The following is a 27,500-nucleotide window of genomic DNA, read 5'->3' as shown; positions in this document are numbered from 1 at the left end:
AATGAGCGCTCGAGAATTTTGCAGTCATTGTAAAAAGTTTATTTGCGGCCCAATCATTTTTATAGCGCCTATCCAGTAATGATCTAGGCGCTTTACCGACTTTTTCTGTCCGACCAGTTGGGTGATACTAAAACAATTAGACCCTTCGCCCTCAAGGGTCACGGGTCAATAGCCCATTCGGCTTCGTCTAATGGGCCATTGACCCGTAGACCTTGCGGGCTAAGGGTCAAATTAAAAATATGTACTTTCAGATGCGAGTGATGTAGAAGTTCGGGACTATAGAGCAAGGGGGGCACTTCCTGGCGCTCGTTACTCTGCTTGTCAGCGGTTTCCTGTCTAGCGAGAAGGAAAAGAAACCTCTGCACGGATTGCCTTGATGTTCTATCACGCATGCGCGTCGTGACGTCAATGCAACGTTATTACCACTAACATTATCTTTATCATTATTATTATATCGAAGGTTGTAAACAGTTGCGTTGTATATTCTTCATTTGGTCATACCAATGTCTTCCTGACTTTCTTGTCTTTACGCCGGCCATAATTTTGTAGACGAAGAATAAGTTCTTGAACAGGATCACTCTGAAAAAGAAAGAGTCGGCATAACTTCATTCCACAACACCACTTAACTTTGCTTGGTTTCAAACATTTTATTTTGCTATTCATACCCTATGTTTTTCTGTGTTACTTCTTCCCACGAATATGACGGCATCCACCAGGGCCGAGGAGATTTCAGTGATCCTTTGCATTTCGCACATGCCTAACGCCTTGAACGTGATTTCGCCTGAAACAATACGTTTAAATGTCACAACTCTCATTTCCCTAGTTTCTAGCCTTAGACTTCCAAAATTAAACAATTAACTTTAAATTCGCATTTAGCTGGTTTTTAACAAAAACTGCGTTGTCAGTCTTTTTCAATTTTGCCAAGGCATTGTCGAAAACAGCGTGAAGAGGAAAAGAAGAAAATGGATAAGAATTTATGTAATAGAAGCAAATAACTTCTGCTAACTTTTTGAAGGTTTTGAAAGTAAAAGGGTCGTTGAAAACCCAGGTCTAGGTTAGACTTCGTTTAAAAAACCGTTTGCCCCACAAAGGACTGGAACGACCCATGATTCGTTGCGAACTTGTTATTAGCAAATAGCCTGATGAGTCCATGATGTTCGGATTACATCACCGCGTTGCTCTACCGACTGAGCTACAACGACAAGAGACTAGAGAGACGCCTCCACATACGCTTTCTCTTTCATAAGCAGTGTTGTACGCACTTACCAACAAGACGATTAGCTAGATTTCTTTGTTCTTCGTAGAAAAAAGGCCGAAGATCCCTTTTGACAACATCAATACATTCCTATAGAACATAGAAACACAGAAAATAGTGACAGTTCTTGAAAAAAACTCCCATGACAAGTGTCTCTCAGTACAATCAAACCTTACCTCAATATAGTCCACAGTTTCGGACCAAGCACCAAGTTTTGTCATATTAAAATATAACGCCGGAGGCGTGACGCCATTCGGAACAAATAGCCATTCACTTTCAACTGTTAAAAGGAACGGTTCATTCAACAGTTAGTCACACAGTTGGGAGAATCTAATTAACAAGGGTAACTTTTCTTTGCAGTGCTGAAAGGTTCACATAATATCCATCGGAGCAGTAGCCTATAGCTAGCAGCGATTGAAATGGGCCAACAGCAGAAACTTGAAATGAAAACTCTTACCAATGTTACTTAACCGACAGCGACAGAGAACTGAATATTGTCTCATGTTATCTTGAACCGACGAGTGGTCAGCCCAGTTGGCATCGCGTAAGATTTTGTTTGCTACAACAATTCATTGACTTGCGCGTCGCACATAAACGAAGCCATTTTGAAGTTAAAATCGGAAACAAGAATGATGGACTGCGCTACTGGTCGGCGATGCTGCTCGGTGATTTTAACGGATGGTTTGAGTGACCGTTTCGGCCCTGAGATTTGTCGACACTTTAGACGAAAGGACAAGTCTTGAACCGTGCGCGCGCGAACGATCCGTTATAATCAAGGACCCTTTTACATGCATCTATTCCAATGTCAGCTATTGTAGAGTGGCTTTCAATTGAGTGTCGAAAGTAATTAGCGAATTGCTTTGGTTTATGATTACTTCACTCAGTGATTGGTTCAAAGTTCTCGCGCCACTTTTTCAAGTGAAACCAAAACCAATCGTGGCTTGCGCGTGCTTATTTTCCCACGCTTTGTGTCGGCTACGTGTAATTACTTCGAGTGTTGATTGATTTGCCGGATTGTCTCCGTCCTTTTTAATTGGCCAAAGTAATTACTTTGGTTTTAGTTTTACTACACTCATTTGAAAACCGCTCTATACAAAAAGATTTACACAAATTGTTGTGAGCCACATTTATGTATAGTCTTCTTGGACAAGTACTATAAGCCGTAGGCCCCGTCTCATAACTATCTTCCATGTTCAGAAGTTCCCTGTGCAGGGACGTTAAAGAACACACACTATTCGAGAAGAGTAGGAGTTGAAGTTTCCGGTGTTGTAGCTGTCCTGGCTTTGTGAGTGTGTGGGTGGGTGGGTATAGCAGGTCCACATCAGCTGAATAGCTGGCAAAACGTCAACCTGCTCAAACAAATCAATAACAAACAAACAACAGAAACTGCGATCCGGTTAGAGAACAAGTCTAGACTGCTACATTTTCATCGTTAGCAAACAAACCTGTGGAAAATGATCCAGTTATTCCCGTAGGGCATGAAAACTGCATATCTGTCAATAAGCCAAGCTGTACAAGCAGGTCCATACCTTGCTCTGTGGAAGCAATAAACAGTCTTTACATTAGGAAAGGAGCCAAGACCTTCATTGTGTTTACCTTCGCGACCGTTGTGTGCCAATTCCCTGATAATGAAATTGGTGTAAGGAAGCAAAAGAAGGTGAACAAAGAGCTTCTGGAGGATTCCAGCTAGAAACTCAAAATTTGGAGCGTCCTCTTTATGTCGTGCCCCGGGCCACCACAGGAGATATTTAATTTTTCAAGGACCTGCAAAAACGCAATATTGTGCCGTTTCTAAGAGCTACCTGTTTCCGCCAGAGGTAAAAAGATGTCCAAATGGCCCCCGCTTTCTCGCGTTAAAAGACTTGTTGTTAAAATTTCCCAAAAGTGTCTCATGTTTGGGTCGTTTAGTGTCGTCTCCGAGAGCGTTTGACCTGTGGGAAAAAAAGAATGACAGGATAAATGACCTGGTTACTGCTGCTCAAAGACGGTGAGAAACATTTATTTTAAGTCGTTAACCCAATCTCGACCCCAGAGCTCTTCTCTTGACTGAGCGAGGGAGAGAAGAACTCTGGGGAATCCAGAAACAAAGGGTCGATTATTAAAACATAGTTTAGACAATGTTTAACAAAACCGCGTTCTAAGCCATTTTCAATATTGCCAGCAATCATATCTAAATATTGTCTGCTGCTGATGGTAACAAGAAGGTTTGCATTCCAGACTAGACAGCAATTTATCTACTTAAAATATACCGCTTATAAACAGATTTGGATGTCCACTGATTGTCTTAAGCCGCGGACTTTGTTTAAATAACTGTCTTCTCATTGGTTTTCGTGAAGAACAATCAAAAGCGTCTCTGATTGGTGCATTCACGTTAGCACGAGGAGTGAGCAGGCGCCGTAAGGTTCAAACAGCCAATTTTTGGCTATGAGAACTCTACGGCGCATGTTCTCCTACATAGAGTTTCCCAGAGCCTTGGGTCGATCTGAGGCACTGGTGACGAGAATGCATGGTGGTTATCCAACAAAGGTGGAGACCTTTGAATTGGGGTATGAACCTGAATACAAAAGAGTCCTTAAGTGGCGAGGAGGGTTACGGCATCGACACAAAACAAAAAATCCCATTGCTTAAAATGATCGTGCTGCACGCATTTGAGCACATTCAGTGTCTCCTGTTCTCAGTAAAGCAACAGGGAGTTTACAAGCAATGACGAAGGCTACGACATCGACAACGCCACAAAGCAAGAGAGCGATTGGTTAAAAGGAAAAAATTATCGTGCCGCACTCCATAAAAACATAAAAAGACCAAACTTGAGGTTTTGACGACAACGTGAACAAACAAAAAAATGAATCACTTATTTGCTATGATCTTCACTTTTAAACCGTTCTTGCTAGTCCAGTTATACGACAGATAGCCGTATTGTTCAAGAGGTAATCATTGCGAAATACTTGTGATATCGCTGTTATATGTTGAAGTGACGTACTCTTCGACGTTGTTTTTAAACAATGGAGGTTCGTAAGGGAAGTTAAATCTCCCTTACAACATGAAAAGAAGAAATTCGGGTTTTTGATAACAAAAGGCGTTCGCACAAATTCAAATATAAGATACTTCACTCGTATTGTACAACATGTACAAGATGAAATAATCGAGAAATACTTATTATTTCATTCGCGCTTGTTGGATATGAGAGTGGTTATAGCCAACTCGGCGCTACGCGCCTCGTTGGCTATTTACCATCTCATGTCCAACGCGCGCTCATGGAATAATTGTTAAATATACCGGATGACCAACTTCGTATGACCTAATATGGAAACTGATTGTGTCAAGTGTTGCAAAGCTGGAAACTGAATTCCTTTAATTTCTGAGAGTCCAAGCGTTCAGAATTCCATGAAAATTTAATAATTATTCAATTCGCGCTCCTTGGATATGAGACTGGTTAAGCCAACTTGGCGCCACGCGCCTTGTTGGCTATTAACCATCTCATATATAACGGTCGCTCATGGAATAATAGTTAAGTACAGTGCGAAGTTTTAGTTTGAGGTGATGATTCGTCGGCATAACCGTCGTCGTTTGTAAAACTCCCGACAGCGCGGATAACGCTATCCATCGGACAGCGCAATTGGTTTCGCTATGACTTTTCCATTGGATCACAGTGAGTTATCCGGCCGATAGCGGTATCCACCGTTTCAACAACTGAGCCCTGAAGTTCAACTGTGTCCCGCTCTTATCACCACTGAACTGGGTTCCGAATTCCAACAGAAGCAAAAGTAATCGCTTTGACCATAAATAACAAACGCAGGTAACAAAATGGACTAATCATAACGCAAAGAAAATAAGTGCGGCATCCGTCGCTTAAGCGCGGGAAAATGTGAACAAGCAAGTGAGTTGATGAGATCTTGTTTCTGATTGGCTGAAGTTGTGGCGCGAGATTTTTAATCCAATCACAAAGGGCGAAATTACCTTGGACCCTCAATTGAAAACCGTATTGTGAAGTTGCCGCTGGTTTACCTTTTACAAGTCGTACAGTTCCCGATTCTCCGCCGGCAAAGATACCTATGCTCCTGTGGAAAAACGAAAATCGAAACTAAATACATCAGAACTAAACCACAATAGTCTGCTTGCAGGCGGTAGATGTTCGTGTCGCCACGAAACACTATCAGACGCCATATTGGAAGAGCGTGGGATAGGTCTTTTTCTCTCTCCTCTCCCTGTCCCCCTCCCCTCGCTCGCTTTGTCGACCCTCAACCCGGCCCAGACCTTAGCCGCGCGAATCCAAGATGGCGACCTCATTACGAATTCCGATTTTTTCGACCATCCAACCACCTGCGTGCAGGCTAAAATCACAAAAGCTGTATTGTTATATTGAAAATAGCTGGTAAAATAATGTCAGAGTCAGTGACACAATACATTCGTAAACAACATCAAAGGGTCGAACTTTGACATTTCGATTATTCAAATTCGGTTTTAGTGGCCAAAATTAAAAAATGATCATGACAGTTATAAGGAAGCAATTTAAACAAAGAAGACAGGATTGCGTATATTCTCTCCTTCACTTAACTACCGAAATACGATTCTTGTCGTAACTTGCATGAGTATTCTGCCCTGTTGTTCTCACACAAACAGGTTTTGTGTTATAAGAATGGGCCTTTACAGCTGTAACTTGTCAAAAATACTAAAGATGGCGGCACTCGGGAAATTAAAAACTAAAAATTGAAAACTAAAAATCAGCGATCTTGAAATTTATTTATTTATTTATTTATTTATTTATTTATTTATTTCAGATACAAATGCTTTCTTTGAAAATTGTTGAGACAATTAAGTTCATTATAAATAGTATTTCCTGCGATTTCAGCCACTTTTTTGCTGGAATGGAAGTTTCCTGGGGCTGCTAACTCTTTCATTTCCTTAGTGACTCGTCTTGCGTGGACTTGACTAACAAGTTTGACATACGCCAAGAATGTGCCACAAAAACCTCTAGCAAGTTAATCAAAGTTCACATTCTAAAGAATTGTATGTCTGCCATGAAATCATTCACTCACTCAGCCTGCCTTCCATTCAGGGCTAGCCTTAGCTTCTCCATCAATGCGTCCAGCGTCGAACCTTCATACTCGTACGGGATTGCAGTTACGCCAAACATCACAGCGTCAAGCAGCAACTATAAAAACAACAACAACATCTTAACTTTGTTATTAAAAATCTGGCATCGTGTAAAAGGTCCCAAAAATGATCACACCCTGAAGCTTCCTAGCTAAACGTAACCCCCTTGTAATTTGGCGCGATGGAATAAGACATCCGACGCACACGCGTGCATTTAGTATTCTATTCTCCATTCGCAAGCGTCTGTATGCCGGCAGCTACAAAACTTTGAGTAAATTGGGGACAACTTTCCAGATTTGTAGATCCAATCCGTAACGATTCCGTAACGAATGAGTTTTGTTTTTAAACAACACATAAGTCCGGTGTAAAAACTTATCCGATCCATCACCAATAATGTCATTTTCCTTGCTCCTGTCGTTTTTACGGTTTACGATCGTTTTCCCACAAGAAGGATTCACCCTGACTAACAAGTTCGCTACCCGATGTGAACATACTGCTTAAAAGAACGAACGCTTTGGTGGCTCATTGACTGTCAGTGAGACTTCCTGGTAGCGAAATGACTAGTGCTACAAGAGAGATTAAAGAGATGAAGCTCTCCGTTTGACGTCAAAACTAAACGATTGACGGCCGCTTGAGATGCTCGTTTATTAACTCTCACCTCACAAGCTGGTATTTCAGAGGAGATAAATATGACAGCTGGATTTGGACAACTTTTTAGCGCCTATGGAGAAACAGAAAGGTTTGTAAGCATTTATGGGTCTTAAAGGCTGCTGTTTACCTACTTACCTCGGTCACAATTCCTTCCAACCCGCAAACAAGACATACAATTACCTGTGTGGTCCTTGTCGGTAATAACGAATCGTGCATGCTTGGATGAATACCAAGAGTCAAGTCATGCCTACAAAGGAACAAAGGAACATCGGCATGACTTGAATACAACCGGTTCGCTAATAAAAAAAAACAAAAACATTTTCCATTCTCAATAAAATAATTGCGAACAGCTGTCTTAACGTGGTCATTGTTCTCAATATTTACAATGTTGCCGGGTAGTTTATTCCACCATGAGAAGAAACTGTTTGCATACTGGTTGCAATTTGAATGATGTCGCAGGAACATCATGGAGTTACCATCCTTTGAGGAACGGGAGAAAAGATGAATGGGCATTGGAAACGATGAATAACGCTTTCGTGTGACTTAAAGGTTACACAACGACTGACCTTCGCACCGGCGATGAAGACAGTGAAGCCTTCGACCACGGCTGTTCAACAAGGGTATCGTCAACTGTGAAGAAAGGCCATTTTCGAAATATCAGTAGTCAAGTTAATAGTGAGGCAGAGAGGACAAAAACTATAGAAACAAGTGGCAATGAATGTGAAAGATATTAATTAGCTTATTTTATAAACACCAATGAAATACCAAGTGAGCTTTCGCGCGAAAACACGATATCTTCACACGTGAAAATAACATGTTATCTTCACACGTGAAAAGATCACTGTTGCTATGGTTAGATATAAAAATCGCGCCTTTCGATGCATTTTGTGGAATGATTTAGTATTTCATTGATTGGTGTTTATATAATAAATAGAATATTACATGGCCGCTTGGAGATACGCAACTAACAGTCGAAGAGAAATTTCGTATCCCTGCGCGGCCATGTAATATGCTCTATATATCATCCGCTTTCCTTGTCTTTGTCCTCTAAACCTTTGTTTCAAGGTGAATTTTAATATGTGGAAAGTGGCCTATTACGGCCGTAAAAAATAATATCATGGGTTAAAAGAGGGCAAAAATTGTGCTGCACGCATTTTTGCTCATTTTTCGCTTCACTCTGCAAAACAATAACGTGAAATGACCAAACTTAAGGACGGTGCCTACTAATTCAAAGTTATTTTTGCCTCGGTTTCTGATTATGCAGGAACTGTGGAGCTTAACAAGTGTTATTGAAACCCAAAAAGAAAATTGGGGGTAACCACGCATTTTTCAAAAACGCATTTTGTAAAAAGCTTTATAATACAAAGCAATGTGTGGCGTTCTTTCTCAAATTGAAGCTTAATTATCTCTGAAAAATGCACGGTTACCCCCAGTTTTCTTTTTGAATACCAAGAGTACTTACTAAGATATACTTTCTCCGGATAGCTTTAACCCGCGCTAGGGACCTTAAGCAAGGACGACGACGACGGCTACGAGAACGTTGTCTAAAAATATTATTTCCCGTTACTGTAATAATTTTGCGATTACTCCAAGTTGCTCGGCATGGCGAATATGAGACCACATTACAATAATAAAATTGGTAAGAACGGTGTAGATATTTAGAGAGAAAACTGAAAATTCATCGTCAAGTGCTCTCGTCCTCCACATGACCTCAAATTTGATCATTTCACGTTGTTGTCAAGACAAGAACGATAAAGAAATGTCTCAAAATGTAAAACGAACGTGCAGGGCGTGCAGAAGCATTGTTTTTGCTAATTAAACCTATTGTTATGTGGCGTTCTCGTAGCCGTCGTCGTCGTCCTTGCTTAAGCTCCCTACTGTATTAGTAAGCATCACCGATAGGAAATCCCAGTACATGTATCTCGAGAAGCGCAGAACGTATGCGCAATAACAATAATAGGCACCATCCTTAAAGTCATGCAGAGGACGAGCACACGACGATAATTTTTCTATCTTCTCTCCAAACAACCGCAACAACCAATTTTACTCGTAGAATGTTGATACACACCAAATAACTTGGAAAAATCGTGAAAATGAGTTCACTTAAGTGAAGTAATACCAGAATCCCATAAGGGTTGAAACGTGTAACGGCCCCTTGTGTGCTGGGAAAAAAGCTTCTGAATATTCAATTTGCTAAGTACCATATTTGGAACAACAAGAGCGAGGGGTTTCCAAATATGGTACTTAGCACTGAAACATTCAACCAATCAGTTCGCACTGAATATTCGGAAGCTTTGAACGCGCGTTACACGTTTCAACCCTTATGGGTTTCTGGTAATACTTCTTAGTTGACGTTCTCGCAGCCGACGCAACGACATTGGACGGAGCTTAAGAAACGACGACGGCGACGGAAACAACAACGGCACAACACATGAATATCATTGGTTAAAAGAGGAAAAATAATCGTGCTGCACATGCGGCACGCATTTTATCTCGAATTTTTGTGGTAATCTCCATAACAACGACGTTTACAAAGTCACCAAATCTCAGGTTTTAACGGCAACGTAAGCGTACAAATGCGAACCTTTCATTCTATACGTTTACTCTAAACCGCGAATTACGGTCACTTCGTTCCAAGTTACGGTCAGATCGTACCATAAATAGTCAGATCGTTCCAAGATACAATCAGGGACCGGTTGCTCGAAGCCTGGTTTGCGCTAACCGTTGGTTAAGAAGTGTCAAAACCTATAAGTTTCCATGGTATTTAACGCTGCATGGATAGCGCTAACCATGCTTCGAGCAACACGGGCCATATCGTTCCACAAAATAGTCAACCGCTCGTTTAAATTTTAATTCGCCCTTAACGTACGACGCGTACGAGATGGAATAATTGCGAAAGAGCTTCAGGATTACGAAAAGTTATATTTTGAGATGACATTTTCGTCCACGTCGCCGTCGTAGATCTTCAGGTCCCTAGTAAACGTCGACGAGAACTACCTTATTATGGGAAATCAACGCTCCATGAAGCTAACGCGAATCGTTAAAATTCGCGTTAATTATGTTGAGCGCTATTTTCCGTGACGTTAATAAAGTGCAGCTTAAGAGCGCAAGTGGCCCATTAGGACGGAGTTTATCTCGGTTTCTGTAGCATGAAGCGACTAGGAGTATTTCTACTCCACCCTGGATGGGATGCTAGTTCATCCCATTTAAACACCTGAGTGGAGGGGGGGGGGGGGGGGGGGGGAGGCACCATGGGAGTCAGGCCAAGAACACAACACAATGTGCCCGGCCAGGGCCCGAACCGGAGTCGAGCGCACTAACCATGAGGCCACCGCATCTTCCACATCTATCTGTCTAATCTTCTTTAAAAAAGCCACGACGTAGGTGCTAATTATATTTCTGGAAAGTTGGTGTACGACTTGGACTAATCGCAAAATGAATAGAATGACACAAGAGTGCAGGAATGGCGTAGTGGTGAGAGCACTCGCCTCCCACCAATGAGGCCCGGGTTCGATTCCCAGATCTGGCGTCACATGTGGGTTGAGTTTGTTGGTTCTCTACTCTGCTCCCAGAGGTTTTTCTCCGGGTACCGCGATTTTCCCTTTTCCTCAAAAACCAATATGATTTGATACGTATTAAGTTGATTTTATTTCATTTGTGCACGACCCCACAAGCTCTTTAGCTTTAAACATTATCGTGCGAAAATATTATCAGGATCAAAAGTATTGGGCACATCACTGACAATTTTCGTTTCGGCCAGATCTGCCATAATTTTGTTTTTGCGTTGCTGGGCTGACGAATAAGAGAAAGAGACCTCTACCATGGGTCGAAACTCACTGTGTTGAGCATGCACACCTAGCGGTTACTTAGCGACCGAATTCTCACATGATACTTCAGATCATGTACGGGCTAAAATCAACAGCAAAGGAATGCACGAGACACAGCGGGCCAAGCGGGGCGAACGCGATATTTCGCGCGGAGCGCGACACGAGCGCAAAGCGCGAGACGAGGAGGAGAGAAAAATAAAGCGCCTGTTCGCAGTCCATTGTTCTTGCTGTTCCACCAATGCTCGACCGTCCATAAGTCCCGCTTTATTTTTCTCTCCTCCTCGTCTCGCGCTTCGCGCTCATGTCGCACTCCGCGCAAAATATCGCGTTCGCCCCGCTTGGCTCATAAAGCGCCTGTCATGCAGGCTAGTACCAAAGTGACCGAGCCATGGCAAAGGTTTTTTTTACCGTACTCGTCAGCCCAGCGAACGGAAAAGAAAAGACACCTCTACCAGCAGGGGAGAGCTATATCTCACCTGAGCGAAAGTCATCCAAACAGTCCAGTGATGACTTCTGCTCTGGTTGTCGAAACGTCAGTGCCACTAACAACTTAATTTCCTTCTCAGATCTGGCACTACTCTCACACGGACAATTTTATTTTATCATGGTTTTGATATGACTCCTGGATTAAAACCATTTTTTTATTTTACAATCATAATTATCATCAACATACCACCAGATTCAACTGATAAGGCCTCTGTAAGTGTCAGGCTGGATGGCTGGATCGCCTTCTTTTCGTCTTCAACTACATTGGCATTAACATCATAAACTTCGCTTGTCTGAAACAAGAATGATGAACAACCAGACTTTAATATTTCCCTTCTAAATCTAATCTCTTACTAACTTGGTGAAAGGGCTTCATCATTGTTTGTTATAATCTTCAATTTTTCCTTCAAGCTGTTTTAACCGCGCACCGTTGGCTCAGTTGGTTGAGCATCGGGCTGTCATGCGAGAGGTCGTGGGTTCGAGCCCCGGCCGGATCAACACTCAGGATCTTAAAATAACTGAGGAGAAAGTGCTGCCTTTGTAATTTCATCTGCAAATGGTTAGACTTTCAAGTCGTCTCGGATAAGGACTATAAACCGCAGGCCCCGTCTCACAAATGTCTTCTATGTTCATAAGTTCCCTGTGGGACGTTAAAGAACCCAAACACTATTCGAGAAGAGTAGAGGATAAAGTCCCCGGTGTTGTGGTTGTCCTGTTCTCTCCAGCAGAAGTGGCCGGCTTGGTGGTGATGTCTCTAAAAAGGCTTGTGGTGTATGAGACCACCTAAGCAGAAACAGCCACAAGTCAAATCAAAGGCTCCTTAGAGCAACCTCATGGTATGAATTTTTGGCACCCTTGACGTAACCTGCGATCTAGCTTTCTTTGGAAAGTATTTTTTGATCGTAGGCAACATGTGCTGGAACAATTACTGTGTTTGTAAGAGTTTTGATGGAGAAAAATTGTCTTAAATTGCGAATGTGTGAAGAATTAGTGATACCGGCATGGAGATGTGGTTGTTCAGGCAACCATAATTTAGTTGTGGAACTCATGACAAAGAGCGATACTTTCATGTAGGCTATTTTTTTTTGTTTTTGTTGGAAAACTGATTTAAGAAGGAGTAATACCAAGAGAAAATGAGGGGACAGAGAAGGAGGCTCCCGGTCCAGCCCTTGGGATATGTCATGTCCACGAAAGTTATTTTTAGACGAGCGGAAGTCTTCCGAGACGTCCGCATGCGGGCCAACCTCGGTCCGATGTTTGAAAGAAAATATATATTCATCAGCCTTCCACGTGCGCCATCATTTTCTCTTTTCACTAAGAACCTGAGAGCGAGGCAAGACTGCATGCGGACTTCTCAGAAGACAGACTTCGACTAGAACAAAGACTTCCGCTCGTCTAAAAATAACTTTCGTGGACATAACATATCCCGGCCAACGCCTTGAGCCTCCCTCTCTGTCCCCTCATTTTCTCTTGGTAATACTCGTGAGAGTACGTGCGCATTAGGATGGAGGTTTAACACGCTAAGAAAAGCAGTGTTTCGTGTTGGGGAAATTTTACATCCATACCACTATTACGTGCTCGCGTGTATGCTGTTCCCGATTTAAAATTACTTACCATATTTCTGGTGGAAAGATAGAATTGAAGTAGTGTAGGCTATGTGACGAGTGATGTGTTCGTGGAATTTGTTGAGAAAAAGGGAGCGATTTCAGAAGACCCCCTCACTGAGGAGCCTTAGTGCTCAGATGCCGAGGTCCGTGGTAGGCGTCTGGCAGGGAATGACTGGTTTCGTGGAAAGCGCTACAGTGGTCCGCGGTCCAAGGTCCCGCAGTGGGCGACTAAGTGTTTGTGGAAGTGCTACCGCGGTCCGAGGTCCCGCAGTGGGCGATTAAGTGTTTGTGGAAGTGCTACCGCGGTCCGCAGTCCCGCAGTGGGCCACGAAGTGTTGTTGAGAAAAAGACGCAACCCATGCAGTTGCCCTCACTTAAAAAGCGAAGGCCTGGGTTCTAGAACAAGCTTTCAAGTGTACATTCACAGTGACATGTGACGAAGAAGGAGCTGTCTAAGTGCGATGTGATTGTTGCAGATGCATCCGGTGCGATCACAGCAATACTTTGGGAAAATCAAATTGAGCAAGTGTTTGTGGATGGTTCCTTTTAATTTCAAGGACTGAAGGTTAACTGTTTCAACAAGAAGCAACTTAGTTCAACTATGTGCACTAAAATAGACATATGAGACGATATTGCAGTATCCCTAGAATTCAGTGGTGCAGCTGAGGAGTTAAAACCAAGGGAAAAGAGCAAAAAACCCATCACCGGAACTGTTTTGCTGCTGTTAGAAAATCTTTTATTTTCATCAACTACAAATCTAAGATAGGTGACATTGACGAGAAAAGTGCACTTAAGTGTCTCAATTGTAACCTGAAGATGCAAAAGTCAGATATGATCTGCAGCAGCACTGCAAACGTGATCATCAAGAATGAGCATAGTGAAAATGCTGGACGTTATTATTGTCCTCATTCAGCGCTGCAAGACCTCTTTCAGAAAATATCCAGTGCAGATGGTTACGCAATTGACAAGGATGTATCAAAGCTGTCAGCTGATGTTATGAAGGACACTCTTCTCAATGTATCCAAATTAACATTTGATATGCTCAGTGAAGAAAGTAATCAAGCCTATTGAACTTTGCAATTAGTTTTTTTGGTTAAAATGTGGGACTACAGGAGCTCATCAAGAGGAGCCTCTATCTCCTCTAATTCCTTGAGTCAACCCTTTCCCGAGTAAACTTATTTTCTTAATGAGCTCCTGGGGACTAACATTTATCAAAGAGTAGCTGGTGTTATGGATGACACTGGTCTCAATGTACTGAAGTTAGCATTTTTAGAGACGTGAAATAATATTTGTATTGATTAGTGTAATTAGAAGCTGTTATTGTTGAAAACTGTTGTTATAGAAGAGACATGTGAAATAATATTTTTATTAATTTTTGTAAAGAGATTTTTGTTGAAAAAAATATTTCTTGACTCTGTCATTCTATGGTACATGTATATTCATATTCCAAGGCCCAATGATGGAAAAGATGTATTGCAGATCCAGAATTGTAGGAGTTGGCAGAGGGGGTAATGGGCACATAGCATAGGAAATGCAATTTTTGTAATTGTTGTTCCGAAGTTACTGTATTTACTGTATAATTATTGTGATCTACATTTCTGGTACATAACTGGGTTTTTTTGGATATAGAAATTGTAAATCAAAGCATTATGTTGGTAATTACGATTAATGACAGAATTTTAAAATCTTTCCTGTTGGACAAATTACTGGGCAAGTAAATAATTCATAGATTTGGTAAAATCACCAGCTAATTTGCTAAAGCTAAAAGACTATGTGGGGCTTTTAAGTGAAATTTGATAATCAATGAGGGATTACAGAGCAGAACAGTGATGTAAGATCTTGATTTCAAACAAGAAAATGTTATAATCCACAACAAAGGTTCTGAGTTGCATAAAACTGAAGTTGGAGATCAATATAATGTTTTACTTTCCTATAGTTCTTGCATTTAAAGTGTTATAATACATTTTTTCACACTGTTATTATGTCAGGGTGTCTATACAGAGTACAAAGCAAGCAAACAAAAAGTCCAGATGGTATTGCTAGTTACACCGTGACTTTAAACAGGTAAACTTGTCGGGGAGGGGAACAAAAATTTGTTTAATCCAGGTTTAATGCATAAATTAATGTCTAACAAAGTGAGTGAGTGATTTTTAATTGAATTTGGCCCCCAAACCCTAAACCCCATAGCATGATTTACGTCATACCATGAGGTAAAAAGGGACTTTGCCGAGTGCTGGAACATGTAGATGTAGATGGTTAGTGTCCACTTTCCACACATGCTTCCCATCAAAGTCTCCTGGCTTTGATACCAGCTGAGGGAAAGGATTCGTATTTGGGTCGAGTTTGATCGTTCTCCACTCTGTTTTCCACTCTCATACAAAAATCAATCGCCCAATGTGAAGAAATCTGGAATCCGGGTCTCCAGCAAATGTGAGGCTTTGGAATCCGGAATCCAGAGCGTGGAATCCAGAATACATTGTATGGGATCCAGAATCAACAGATTTCAATGGAATCAATTTGACTTGATTTGACCTCTCACCCCCTCCCCCTAACGGTGACATCCATACCCAACATATTGAAGTGTCTGAAGTTATTCCTCACCTTTAACATAGTTGCCTTTTCCGTATGCATGTACACAGGAGCTGTGTGTGATCTTCTGTGAGGAGGTCTGGTACACAGTCCCAGTCTTGTAGCTCTCACTTGATCAGGGAATTGAGGGTAGTTTGGATTGTGCTCATAAAGAAGTGCTTTTCTAGCATTCTCCAAGTCAGGTGGGTGAGGATCTGGATCCAACCAAGGTGGGCGACGTGTCTCTAATACATACAATAAGAAGAAACAGAATATTAAGTTGCGTGGTAAGCATAAAATCTCCAAATTTCCCTTTTGTCACTGTATCACATACTAGATACGGTAGCCTCTATAATGTAAGGTGGGTGTTGGGACATTCCAAACGTTTTGTGCCCCGTCCCCTACCATGGAACATGATTGTGGCAACTTTTTACATTGGCTTGTAGAGGTCAGTCATGGAAGACAGACATTCCTTGATGCCATTTTTCCCCAGGAATTTGCTCAAACCTCCAGATATTATTTGAATGGCAAGAATCAGTTTTTCCCACAAATTCAACTAGTAGGCACCTGTGTTTTCTTTATAGAATGGAATTTTACCAGTTTTTCCAAGAAGATTAGCTCATTGATGGAAGAGTTTCAGATAATACAACATCTTTTAAAAGACAAGGAAGGAATGCTTTATTTAAACCAATGAGATTTGGGGATGATTAAGGGGCTGCTTTGTCAACAAAATCTTCACGAGATTTTTTTTATCCTATTTTACATGGATAGTATACATGATTGGTGACTCAATTAAAGCTTTAAGAAAAGAGCTGGTTGTTTGACATTCTTTATGTATAATTAATTTTAAACAGTAAATCTGGGCAGTTCAACTTCAGGACATACCTTTTTTGTAGTCTGCAACATTTCTGGCTATTTTCCTTTTGAATCCTAAACTTCCTTGTTTGGTGTCTTTGTTATTCACCACTTTGGAGCTGTTGCCAGCAAATTGGCCATACATTTCCACCTGAAACATTTGCACACAGGCCTTCAATCAATAAATTGCAGAGAATGCAATATGTAAATTATAATTAAAATTTAAGTAAACAAACATCTGTTGATCATGGCCTGAGTGGGTATTGAATAATAATAAATTACCATTGCTTTCTTTTGTAGAGGTCCTGAACACAAGATTCAAAAGACATATATAATTACCAAAACTTCTTAGCAGCACGAAGTAAGATATCGCTTTGATGATCCATACGATGTTTTTGAAATTCATATTTAATCAATACATGTTTCGGATGAAACATCATCCATCGTCAGTTGACAAATGAGAAATAAACTAAAGTTGAGCAATAAATAGTGTAACAAAGTCGAGATATAACATGAATAATTAAGGATGAAGGCGAGAACAGAATAAAAACACCCAATCACGAAACAAAACAGAAAAAACCAAACTGTTTAGGCTAAGAAAAGAAACTAATTAGTATGAAAGGGATAAATTAAGATGTACGTTTGACTTGGGAATTTAAAGATGGCTGCTCCCAAAGGATATGTATGGCTTCTTTGATTTTCAATTGGAAACGTGTGGAAGCAGAGTCAAGGATTTTAAAACAGTCTTCTGAACACCGGGAGCGACAATTTTCAGAACCTCTCAAGTGCTTAAATATGTGGGAATGTTTGTCGGAGGCGAGATGTTCACGGATGCGAGTGGCGAAATGTCTATTGGTTTCACCAATATAACAGGCATTACAGCCTGCACATGAAAACTTGTAAATGATTTGCGATCGTAAACCCGCAGGGATAGGATCCTTCGCCCCAAACCAACTCCTAATTTTAAACGGGGTGAACACCAACTATTAATTATGGAGCTAGATTCCCAGGTAAATGTATTCCTTACATTAAGACTGACAACTGATCAAGTTCAGCCTGAACAGATGTCTTAATTATCTTTCATTTTTATGGTTTTATTAAAATGCAATTCCCTTTATTTCTTGGCAGTTAGAGTAAATGTGATCATGTCACTCAAGCACCTCGACCTGGTTGCATTTATAGTGCTCAACATTTAAGAAGAAGCTTCATAGGCGGACAAAATTCAATCTTTTTATTTGAGAAGAGGCCAGAGCTCAAGGGACTAGCCTTTGAATGAAAGCTGTAATTTTGTTAATTAAAATAATGTTTGGATGGATGTTTGATGTTGGTGAATTAGCTAGCTCATTTGTGTTTGGTTACAAGGCTTTTGGAGGAAAGCAAGGTTGACAGGATGATCATTGGCAGGAGAAAAGCAGTTGGGTCTGCATCATAACTGTAGGTTACCTCCAGCCTTTGTGCCATTCACAGACCTGCTCACTTGTCTAAGATCTGTAATTGCCCCTGCATGGTTTAAATTTGGCCCAGAGGGCAAAACCCGAGGAGGCAATTAACCTAGAAGTCCCCACGTAAAAAGGGTAACTAAAATGGAGAAATTTGTAGAGATTGTACTGTAGGGATAATCAATATTGATTTGCTTAACCAGGTGCGCAGAGTGGTATTGGTATTGCTTAAACGGGCACGCAAGTGGTATATTCTATTTGGTAAATTTGTTCTAGTACACAATCGAGGTGTTTTAGGAGTCATGAAGTAGAAACTCGCAAGGAGAACCAATTGAAAGTGCTGTTGGGGTTAGTGATTGAAAAATCAAACATTGAAGCAGATCTGATGCAAATCAAGTTGCCTAGCTCAGAAATTGATTTGTCTGGACACAATTAAATCAGAAACAGGAGCGACAATTTGGCACACGCAAATCGGAAACAGGGGCGACATGTTCAGCATAATTATAACATTATTTAGACATAATATTCTCAACTGCATTTCTTAGGTGCCAGGGCTGATTTAGTGAAAACTGCATGTAAATACTAGTTTATTATAATTTCAAAAAGTTTCAGGATCTATACACCATATAGTTTACGGTACCTTTCACTAAATTATAACAGACTGTATACTCCAAAGTTCAAATTTCAATCAACACTAATTCAATTTTTTTTATTATTATAATTGTCAATAGACAGTTTTACAGTCATGCACCGGTATGTACTCATTTCTCTGGCCTTTCAATGAAAGTGAAGCTGGAGTTGACCATGTTATGATAGAGACCTCCCTGCTTTTCTTATGTTACCGGTAACGATGTTGTCCTCATGCTAATTAGTTAGAATTTACATTTAAGAAAAAAAGCAGTGAGGTTTCTAATGAAACAAGGTCAACTCTAGCCTAACTTTCATTTATAGGCCAGGTACATGCAGTAACTATTAGCTCACAACTGTAAAATGGTCAATTAATGAAACAAAATGTTAATGAGTCAACCATAATTTGTGATTCACTGATCACAATCCACTTCTTTGGTTTCTGATTTCAACAGCCCATCAACTGTCCCTGCAAAAATATACTGGTGGCATTTCAATTAGCCAACGTAAGTCTTAAATATGTTTATAAAATTTCCAATATAGTGACATACCAAATTTCTAGAAGGAGCCTCCATGTCAAGGGAGTAAGTACACATGATGTAATGATGCTTCCAAGATCCATTTTCTCTTTTGTTAGGGGTGTATGGTAAATACCAACCAAATTTTAAACACTTTGACATCCACACTACATCCTGCTCACTTAGAAATTTCCAGTGCCATGATACTTGAGCTGCACGGCAAAGACTCCTTGGGTCCAAGAAGGAGAATATGTACGTGGATATGAATCGTGGCAGAACAGTTGAGAAGTCTAAGTGAAGGATTGGAAGCTGCTTCTGAAACCAGCCTTCATTGACAAATCGTAATTGGGATTTTTTACATTTCTTTAGGATGAAGGTCAAGAATCTTTTTCGTTGGGCATCTGTCCACAAGGAAAACTGAAACAATCAAACATAAATTATTTACTAATTAACTAGAGTATTACGTTCATTTTTTAGCCACAACACGACTGACCAGGTGAGAGTGGGGATGATTTGAAATTACGGTGAGACCCATGGACAAGTTGACTGAATCTATTAAAGACCATTTTCAAAGTGGTCTTTACAAAAAGTGAAACGTGAAACTACCAACATTTTCCCGCAGGTATAAAATTAATGTACCAGCCAATGTAACTACCCTTCCCAGACCCCCCCCCCCCCCCCGAAACACGGGAAAAGCGGGAACATTAGCTGGACATATTCCAACATGCAACATGCAACATTCAACTGGTGTGCGGGGTTTTGGACAAGATTTGCTCTTCGGTATCCAAACAGGGAAATTTCTGCTGGAGGATGACAATTGGAGCAACTTATATATCAAGCCAAGACCAGGGACCGAACCAGAACGCGACTAAAATGAAGGAAAGAGACGTGAGTCAATTAAGCTTGTTGCTTGTTAATCTGTTTTACATGTATCCTTGCATTTTGCTTGCAACCCAAAAATACAATGAAGTCACTGAACTACTGACGGAAAACCTTGCTGACTGTATTAGTTTCATTGTTAGTAGTGATAGTATTGACAAAATTAATGTATCCTTCCAGGTAGGTGGACACAAGCAGGGACAATGGAATGGAATATTGCCCAGGGGGTAGGAATTTGAGGTCACTTTCTCTTGTCCTTTTCCCGGGTTTGTGGGAGGGGGGGGGGGGGGAAGGCTGGAGGTAGGGCAGAGATTAGTGCATAAATGTCTGAATCTTTGTCCCAAAACCAAAAGAAAAGTTGTCTTGTGATTGCTGTCCAAACTTCGCCAAATGCAGACATATTAAATAATAACAAAATATGAAACACGTAAAAAATATCCTTTTTTCGGCGATTTAACCTTACCCAGTGCCCGATAAGATCCAGCCGTTCCAAGAAAATCTAAAAGAAATAAATAATCAATTATAAGTGCCCTTACAGTAGTCTATTCAAACTGTGAAATTGTAACCACACAATACGACACAAAGGAGTTCAAAATTGTTTGTTTAAACATTCAGGTCAATTTAAACAACCGTAAAATTTCAATTACAAGAAGGTTTATATCTACTTGATTATTTGAGGCGCTGTGAATTATAGGTGTCCATGCACTGTAATGTGTTTTGTACTTGTCGGTGTGAAATCCTTGTTCAATTGCAGACGGTGAAATTCGTGGCTTGGTGTTGCGATTGGCGCCAACGATTTCATTTTCTTCAGCTGTTTTTCGTGTTTTCTTGCTATTAGTACGAATCCGCCGCATATTTCGAAGTGTTCCTGCTGACATCTCTAATTTTGTTTCGAATATTGCCAAACGTTAATATTACTAAAACATCCAAAAGAAGAATTTTTTGTCTGTTTGTTCTGTTTGGCTCCAAACCTATGCAGGCGTCCTGGGGTTGCCAGGGCGAACAAGACAGTGTGTTTTTAGTCTACCCCAGAGAGTAGTAGAAGGTGCTGGGTAATCTCTGTATAAGGGAGTTAAATATCCGACGGATAAAATAAGTAAAGCAATGCAAAGCAAAGTAAAAAAAAAAATTTTCTATGCAATGGTTTCTGTTTAATCGTTTTTAAAGATGTAAAAGATTTTACCATAAATTGTGAAAAATTGTGTTGGAGTGAGAAAGGACTGGTTCCCAGAGCAAAGTTATTTTTGTCTCCTCACACTTTTATTGCTGAGGTCGCCGTGATGAGGAGAAGTGATGTCCTTCGGACGAGGAATTGGGAAATCCAGCAACCAAAATGACGGTATTGTAGCCACTGAATTGTGCGAATGTATTTGAACTCTCAAGAAACCGCAGGTCTTTGGAAATTCGCTTTGATTGTTCATCGGTGTAAATTAACATTTCACTTTCAGGCGGCAGACCAAGCAAATTTTTGTACTCAGGGAAAAACAATAAGAGTAATCCTTGGAACACTAGTGTTGACGACCATGGAGATGACTTAGACCATTCGTTACAGCCAATAAATAAGTTTACAAAAACGAAAGATTCCCCAAATCCTCCAGGTATGATGAAGAATTTTTGTAGATTTCTGTAATCACTCAACCTCGGGAATTACATTGAGAAAAATGATTTTGTGTACGTGACAGGATCGCAACTTGACAATGTCTGGAGTATACGCAAAAACGTTCAAGTTAGTCAAGCAAGCAAGAAAGGAACGGTATTAAACGGGAGTAAATCTACTTCTTCATATTATTCAAGGCACGGTGGACTGAGCGGTGAGTTGTGCAATTCACTGATTTACCTTATTAGCCTTGAGGGTAGAATTTCATTATTCAGTGATCGGAAATGCTAATTTGGTAGTTCAGGTTTATAAGCGTTTAGCTTTTGTTTTTTTTTTTAAGCTTTAAGGCTGTGTTTTTCAAAACCATTTATATTACTTCGCTCGGGAGCCTCTAGATCTTTGACGTTATTACTGTTATTTTCCTAATATCTTTGCTTTTTTCTCCAGGTTCAAGTGAAATAGAGAATTCTCTGGCACAGAAAGGACGCAACGATGGGTTTTCAAATTCAGATGATGGTGTGTATCACGATTGTTTTCATAAAGTTTTTTCTTGTGAGTTAATTAATAGGCTTTAGCTGCACAAAACCGTTTTCATTTAAAGCCGATTTTAATGATTTGGTGAAATTCTAAACTTAAGCGAGTAACCAAGCAAGTATGGAGGCTTTTTTATAATTTTTTAGCCGAAATTATAGTAATTAAAATGCAATGTTTGCTGTGGAAACAGAGGAATGCAAAATCTTTGTTCCTATTCAAGTTATTGTAATAAGGTGATATCCTGTGTCATTTTAAAATATGTGGTGTGGAAAGGTATCTTCATGCATTTTCACTTATAACTCAGGTGGACCAAAGCACAAATGAATGAGTTGCCAGTAACCAGATTCCTGCTTTATGTGCAAGAGATTCAGGGACCACCAGGTGGCAAACACCCAGGGCAACTCATTCCACAAATTGGGTGACATTGGCGCAGGTCGCAATGCAAACCAAACAAATTGACCTTTTCTGTTGGTTCTAAAAACCCCAAGGAGCTGACACACCGCTTGAGTGAAATTTTTCTTTGCATTGCCTAGAAACCCCCTATTTGAAACAAGTGTACAGCGCTGGAAATAACAGTCGGTCATCGGACATTGTCCGACCAAATTTTGAAAATGTTTGGCCAATTTCACATTATGATCGGACACGATGACCGAACATGTCACCAGCACATCTTGAGTCTTTTTCAAGGTGTTGTCAGTCAATAAATTATGTCCGGTCCAATTTGTCAAATGTCCGACCAAAAGGAAGATTTGAAAGAACATAATTGTCCTTTGAATAAAGAAAAATTATGTCCAGCTCTGAGTGTATGTTTACATGTATATTTGAAGTACAGGTTATAGGCAAAATGCAGAAGTGATCCTCGCATGTATCTGAGTGGAAATTTTATGCAATTGTCTGTTATTGAAACCTGAATTTTTCCGTGTCTTAACCCTTTAAGCCCCGAGGGGTTCCCCATTGACGAGTAAAATCATCTGGCGTTAGACAGAGTAAAATCTATAAGTGCCATTTGGCACTCTCGGGGCTGAAAGGGTTAATAAGAATAAGTAATATCGCTTAAATTGTCCAGATAAGTGTGAGGGGCGATTCTCAATTTAAAGCCCTATTTCTTTTGCCTGAAGGCCAGGGTTAACCCTTTCACTCCCATGGGGTTCCCCATTGACGAGTAAAATCGTCTGGCGTTAGACAGAGTAAAATCTATAAGTGGCACTATTGGGAGTGAAAGGGTTAAAATCTAAAATGTTTGGCCAAAAAAAAAATTGGGTTTTTTCATTAAAGCCTGACTTTTACGGGCTACCAGAGTTTTTGTGTGCAGAGACCAGTAATGTTATTCTTGGTTACAAACACTGATAATAAATTAATACTCTACTTTTTTGGCAAAAAATTATTTGTTATCAATGAGGTGTTCAGCACTGGTATTAAACTATGCACAATATGATATTTCCATGTCACCATAGATTCGTTTTAATGATAGTTATTGTTGTTTTAACGATGCAGTAAAGGAGTGAAGGGTTTTTCCCTGATAACTCAAGAAGTAGCCAGAACTACTTCTTTTGTGCTGCTACACGTATCATTTCACTGTGCACATAATAAGTAAATAAAGAATGGTGAAGGCTTTTTCATTATTTTTTAATGATTTTTTTTTTCAGATCACAAATCATGGAGTATAGCACGAAGCTCAAACTTTTCTTATTCCAATAAAGAGAAATTCAGTCCAGGAAATAATGAAACGCTGATGAGAAATCAACCAGATGACTTTCTAGACAATGAACTCTCTCCAAAGGGAGATGAAAACGATATGGTGTATAAGAAAAATCTTTTAAACAGCAAACTGAGGATGGCTGGAGGTACAAGAATATTTAGTTGCAATTAAAAATACCAGGCTTTATGCATAAATATTTTAATAATTAAAATAAATCTAGGCCAAAATTGGTTATGTGCAGGGAAATTGAGGGCATTTTAATAGTTACATGCATGCAACAGTTTTGTACAGTTCAGACTTTAAAGGCCCATTTTCACCCTGAATGCATTGCGCGCCCCTCATGATTTCCTGTATCACGAAATTACAAAAATTGGAAAAATCTCAGAAAGCCTTTCAGAATCTTTGTCATCAAAAGCTATTAATTTTGTTGGTAAATGTTTCAGGTCCTATTTTGAATGCGTTCTCTATTTATCATTTCATAATTTTATCATAGTATTTTTTGTCTATATTTGTTTAAAGTAATTCTATTTGAAGTCGAATAGTATCGAACAACATGACCGATTGCGATGGCGAACAGGTTTTGCTTGCCACTCCACAAAGACAGCAACCTCTGGGAGTCTTTTGAGCACAAGCATTTTACAAGAACATTTTACTTCTGCATCCCAGATATCCTAACAAATCAAACTGACAAAGGAAATGTAAGTTTAAAGTAAGCCATGTATTTCAGCACTGAAACAATCAGTCACCTAGCTCGTTAGCTTCAGAATTGTCCGATTCCTCTTGCTGAATAGCCGAACCATAAAAATTCCGCATCACTGATTCTCCAGTGTCTAAATCAGATAAAAGGTAATTTTAGCGGTTTCCCTCGTTAAAATCACCAGGTAAACCACAAGACTATCAGGCTTATGGCGTTGTTTCTTGTTTCCAACAGCACGAATTGGCGCAACAAAAATAGTTTGCCAATTGTAATGGGCTATTTGAGATTCAAAACAATGACAAACGATCGTGTTGCGTCTAGGGTGAAAATGGGCCTTTAATTTAAGAAGGGTTCTTATTTTCATACAGGTCATTAAAATGTGAGCATGATGTGCTAGCTTTGTAAGATCCCTGGACCTATCCTATGCCATGCAGACTAATAGCCAAAGAACCTTTGCGCAGCACTGTATTTAAAATGTAGGTGATTGTTGTATGTCCAATCTTTCCACCACTGAGAATAAAAGGACAACTGCTGGTGCAGATAGTAATGCATGTGTTTGCTTGGCTGATTCCTCCTTATTGAACAAGGTATAAATAAACAGCCCAGTTTTAGGTTCTACATGTTAGCAACATAAAACTAATGCTAGTACTATACATAAAAATGTCTGTGGTAATTGTCATTTTGCATGTTCCTCTTGCAGCTCCTCAAATTGCAAATAGAGAAATGTCTGCAAGAACAAGACGTGCAAAAAAGATGCATGATGCACATCTCCGGTCAATGGGTTTGGGTCAGTTTACACCAACTAGTAATTCCTCTTACAATTCACCAAATGCAGAAAAGGACGATAATTCTTATGACGACTTCTAACTTGTAAATAAATATAAATGTCTATATTAACTGTCTTGCTAGCACATTCATAATGCAAAAGAGTAAATGTTATCATTTATTGTTTTGTGATGCGTGTGACAGGCTTGCATGAAGGTAACCAGGATCAAGAGTGAATTTGACTTATAATCCCTGGAGCTATTATAGAATACCCTGCCACTATTGTATTATCCCACTTGTAGCACTCAGTAACACTGGTGAGATTTGCACCCTTATGAACAACAGGAACCAGTGGAGAGGAGCCATCCATGATTCCCGAGTTGGTGTTGGCTAATACCGTCATCTGTAGTAGTAGTAGTAGTAGTAGTAGCAGCAGCATCAATTCTTTGAAGAACGAGGCACGTAACAATACATGCTATTCATATGCAGATAAGTGGCCAGGAAAAAAGTGTCTAGTCATTCTAGCACTGGAGCACTAATAGCGGACACTGTAAACTGAAATTAACAATGAAAGCAAATCAAGTCGATTGTTGGTTTTTGAAGAGAGGGGAAACCGGAGTACCCAGAGAAAACCTCTCAGTACAGAGTAGAGAACCACATATGACAGCGAGTCTGGGATTAGAACCCGGGCTGCATTGGTGGGAGGGGAGTGCTCTCACCACTGCACCATCCCTGCATTATCTAGCCCAATTCTTGTAATTCCTAAGCACCTTGGGCCTGTTTCTCAAAAGTCCCGAACGTTTTCGGGCCTATTTCGGGTGCCACGATTCCCTTTATATCTTCGCAAGGCCGAGGTTCCAAGCCATCAAACTTCGGAGTCCTCTTAGTTTTTCTTACATTAACAACATTTTAAAGGATCAGCTTTTCAAAAGAAGCATATTGTAGTTTTACGACTGGCTTTTCGGGCCCGAAAAGTTCTAGGGACTTTCGAGAAACAGGCCCCTGGCCTCTGTTGTTCAACTCTTATACTGCCTTTGAGAAGTCCTTGTCAAGCAGTTCAAAGTGATTCCCAAACAAGTGATGATTACGATATCAGTAGCAGTATTGTTTCATATTCACAAACTCCAGGGGAAGTGCCAAGTTTGCAGATGCAGTGCTACTGTGACACAAGTATATACTTACTTATTCAAGGAACATATAATGGAGTTTATATCCAACCACTACTTTTGTAGTACAAGGCATCTGTATAAAGAAAACCCAACACAGTTTAAATTAAGACATTTTTGTTTTTATGTCATGAATTATCGATATGTCACTGTTGAATAAGATACATGTAAGTTTATCAGTGCCCAGCAATTTGTGCACGTCCTCACTTAGCTAGCATTTCATATGGGGTATATATCTATTATTATTGAAATAGCTCAATATGGATTTATCCATTGGACGAGTTAGTGAGGAGGAAGATGAGGAGGAGGCTATGCGGCCCTGTGGTTGGGGCGCGTGCCTTGAGATCCGGAAATGCCAGGGCCCTAGCGAATTTGGAACACCCGGTACAAAGCCGTTTTCGTCTTCGTGGATTTGAACCCCCATTACAGTTTACTGAACTGTTTGTCGAGGCAGAGTTTGATAGATTTTGGGTTAGGGTAACTGAACAATACCATAAAGCATAAATCTTTTAGAAAAAGGCGCGGATTTAAAATCACGCGCTAGGAACTCAATGAGCGAGGGGTCCAGATCCCCTCGTGGATCCAGATCGGGGTGGGGGGCGTCCAAATCCGCTGTGACACCGGGTTCAAGATCCGTTCTGGTAGTCCCCTGTTCAACTTCTCAGCTGCACTTGTAAATTGCCAACTGGCTGGCATCGGGAAAGTTGGTATTGTAAAAAGTTGTGTTGTTACTGTTCTTTTCTGTCGTTTCGTCGATCGTGTTTCATTGGCCCTGAAAATCCCCTCCGGTGAGTGGCAATTAGGTTAGTGTGTTTGAAGTAGGTATGTATGATGCAGTGGCCAGAGTCTGGTTGCTCGAAGCCTACGGTAGTTAGGGCTAACCGTTGGTCAAGAGGTATCAAAACCTATAGGTTTCTATGGTAGTTAACACTGGTTAGTGCTAACTATGCTTCGAGCAACGTTAACGCCGGCCTGATCTACATGTAGTCAAATGTTTTATTTTAAAGGAGTACTTGTTATCTGGTTTAAATGAAGATACCATAATGGCCACTGACTGGATTTGTAAACATATTTTATGATGCAACTTATGATTTCAGTGTCCGTATTGGTGGGACAGAGGCTAGCGACCAGGAGCCCGTTTCTCGAAAGTCCCGGAACTTTTCGGGCGTGTTTCGGGTGACATAAAACGCCTTGTATCTTGAAAATGGAAACATTTCAAGTCCTGAAACTTTGTGA

The 27,500-nt window shown here is 40.4% G+C and overlaps 2 protein-coding genes and 1 long non-coding RNA gene across 3 annotated transcripts in view; 2 read left to right on the top strand and 1 right to left on the bottom strand.

Moving 5' to 3' along the window:
• LOC138052933 (epithelial cell-transforming sequence 2 oncogene-like) overlaps window positions 1-20,902 on the bottom strand; it is a 44,799-nt gene extending 23,897 nt beyond the window's left edge. The window contains exons 1-17 of the mRNA XM_068899537.1: window positions 20,472-20,902; window positions 20,270-20,305; window positions 18,961-19,344; window positions 16,374-16,494; window positions 15,522-15,733; window positions 11,501-11,606; window positions 7,567-7,630; window positions 7,181-7,247; window positions 7,008-7,070; window positions 6,292-6,407; window positions 5,261-5,313; window positions 3,058-3,186; window positions 2,701-2,790; window positions 1,432-1,535; window positions 1,267-1,345; window positions 666-781; window positions 502-579 (exon numbers count right to left, since the gene is read on the bottom strand). Coding sequence (XP_068755638.1) covers window positions 502-579; window positions 666-781; window positions 1,267-1,345; window positions 1,432-1,535; window positions 2,701-2,790; window positions 3,058-3,186; window positions 5,261-5,313; window positions 6,292-6,407; window positions 7,008-7,070; window positions 7,181-7,247; window positions 7,567-7,630; window positions 11,501-11,606; window positions 15,522-15,733; window positions 16,374-16,494; window positions 18,961-19,344; window positions 20,270-20,305; window positions 20,472-20,684 — 2,031 coding nt within the window. The 5' untranslated portion in view covers window positions 20,685-20,902. The remainder of the gene's footprint in view (window positions 1-501; window positions 580-665; window positions 782-1,266; window positions 1,346-1,431; window positions 1,536-2,700; window positions 2,791-3,057; window positions 3,187-5,260; window positions 5,314-6,291; window positions 6,408-7,007; window positions 7,071-7,180; window positions 7,248-7,566; window positions 7,631-11,500; window positions 11,607-15,521; window positions 15,734-16,373; window positions 16,495-18,960; window positions 19,345-20,269; window positions 20,306-20,471) is intronic.
• Window positions 15,637-20,607, top strand: LOC138052936 (uncharacterized). The gene is made up of 5 exons (XR_011133182.1): window positions 15,637-15,775; window positions 16,644-16,704; window positions 17,472-18,915; window positions 19,720-19,815; window positions 19,987-20,607. It is a non-coding gene; the product is annotated as an uncharacterized lncRNA (long non-coding RNA).
• A 132-nt stretch (window positions 20,903-21,034) lies between the features above and the next one.
• The window catches only part of LOC138052935 (uncharacterized), a 7,651-nt gene continuing 1,185 nt past the window's right edge, over window positions 21,035-27,500 (top strand). The window contains exons 1-6 of the mRNA XM_068899538.1: window positions 21,035-21,145; window positions 21,255-21,404; window positions 21,489-21,617; window positions 21,851-21,919; window positions 23,584-23,781; window positions 25,034-27,500. The exon at window positions 25,034-27,500 is cut by the window's right edge and continues 1,185 nt beyond it. Coding sequence (XP_068755639.1) covers window positions 21,100-21,145; window positions 21,255-21,404; window positions 21,489-21,617; window positions 21,851-21,919; window positions 23,584-23,781; window positions 25,034-25,200 — 759 coding nt within the window. The 5' untranslated portion in view covers window positions 21,035-21,099 and the 3' untranslated portion in view covers window positions 25,201-27,500. The remainder of the gene's footprint in view (window positions 21,146-21,254; window positions 21,405-21,488; window positions 21,618-21,850; window positions 21,920-23,583; window positions 23,782-25,033) is intronic.

This window comes from Montipora capricornis, chromosome 6 (genome assembly GCF_036669925.1).
Source record: "Montipora capricornis isolate CH-2021 chromosome 6, ASM3666992v2, whole genome shotgun sequence".
NCBI classification, from domain to species: Eukaryota; Metazoa; Cnidaria; class Anthozoa; order Scleractinia; family Acroporidae; genus Montipora; species Montipora capricornis.
Note: the sequence above shows the minus strand (reverse complement) of the source record. Positions and strands in the feature narration are given on the sequence as shown.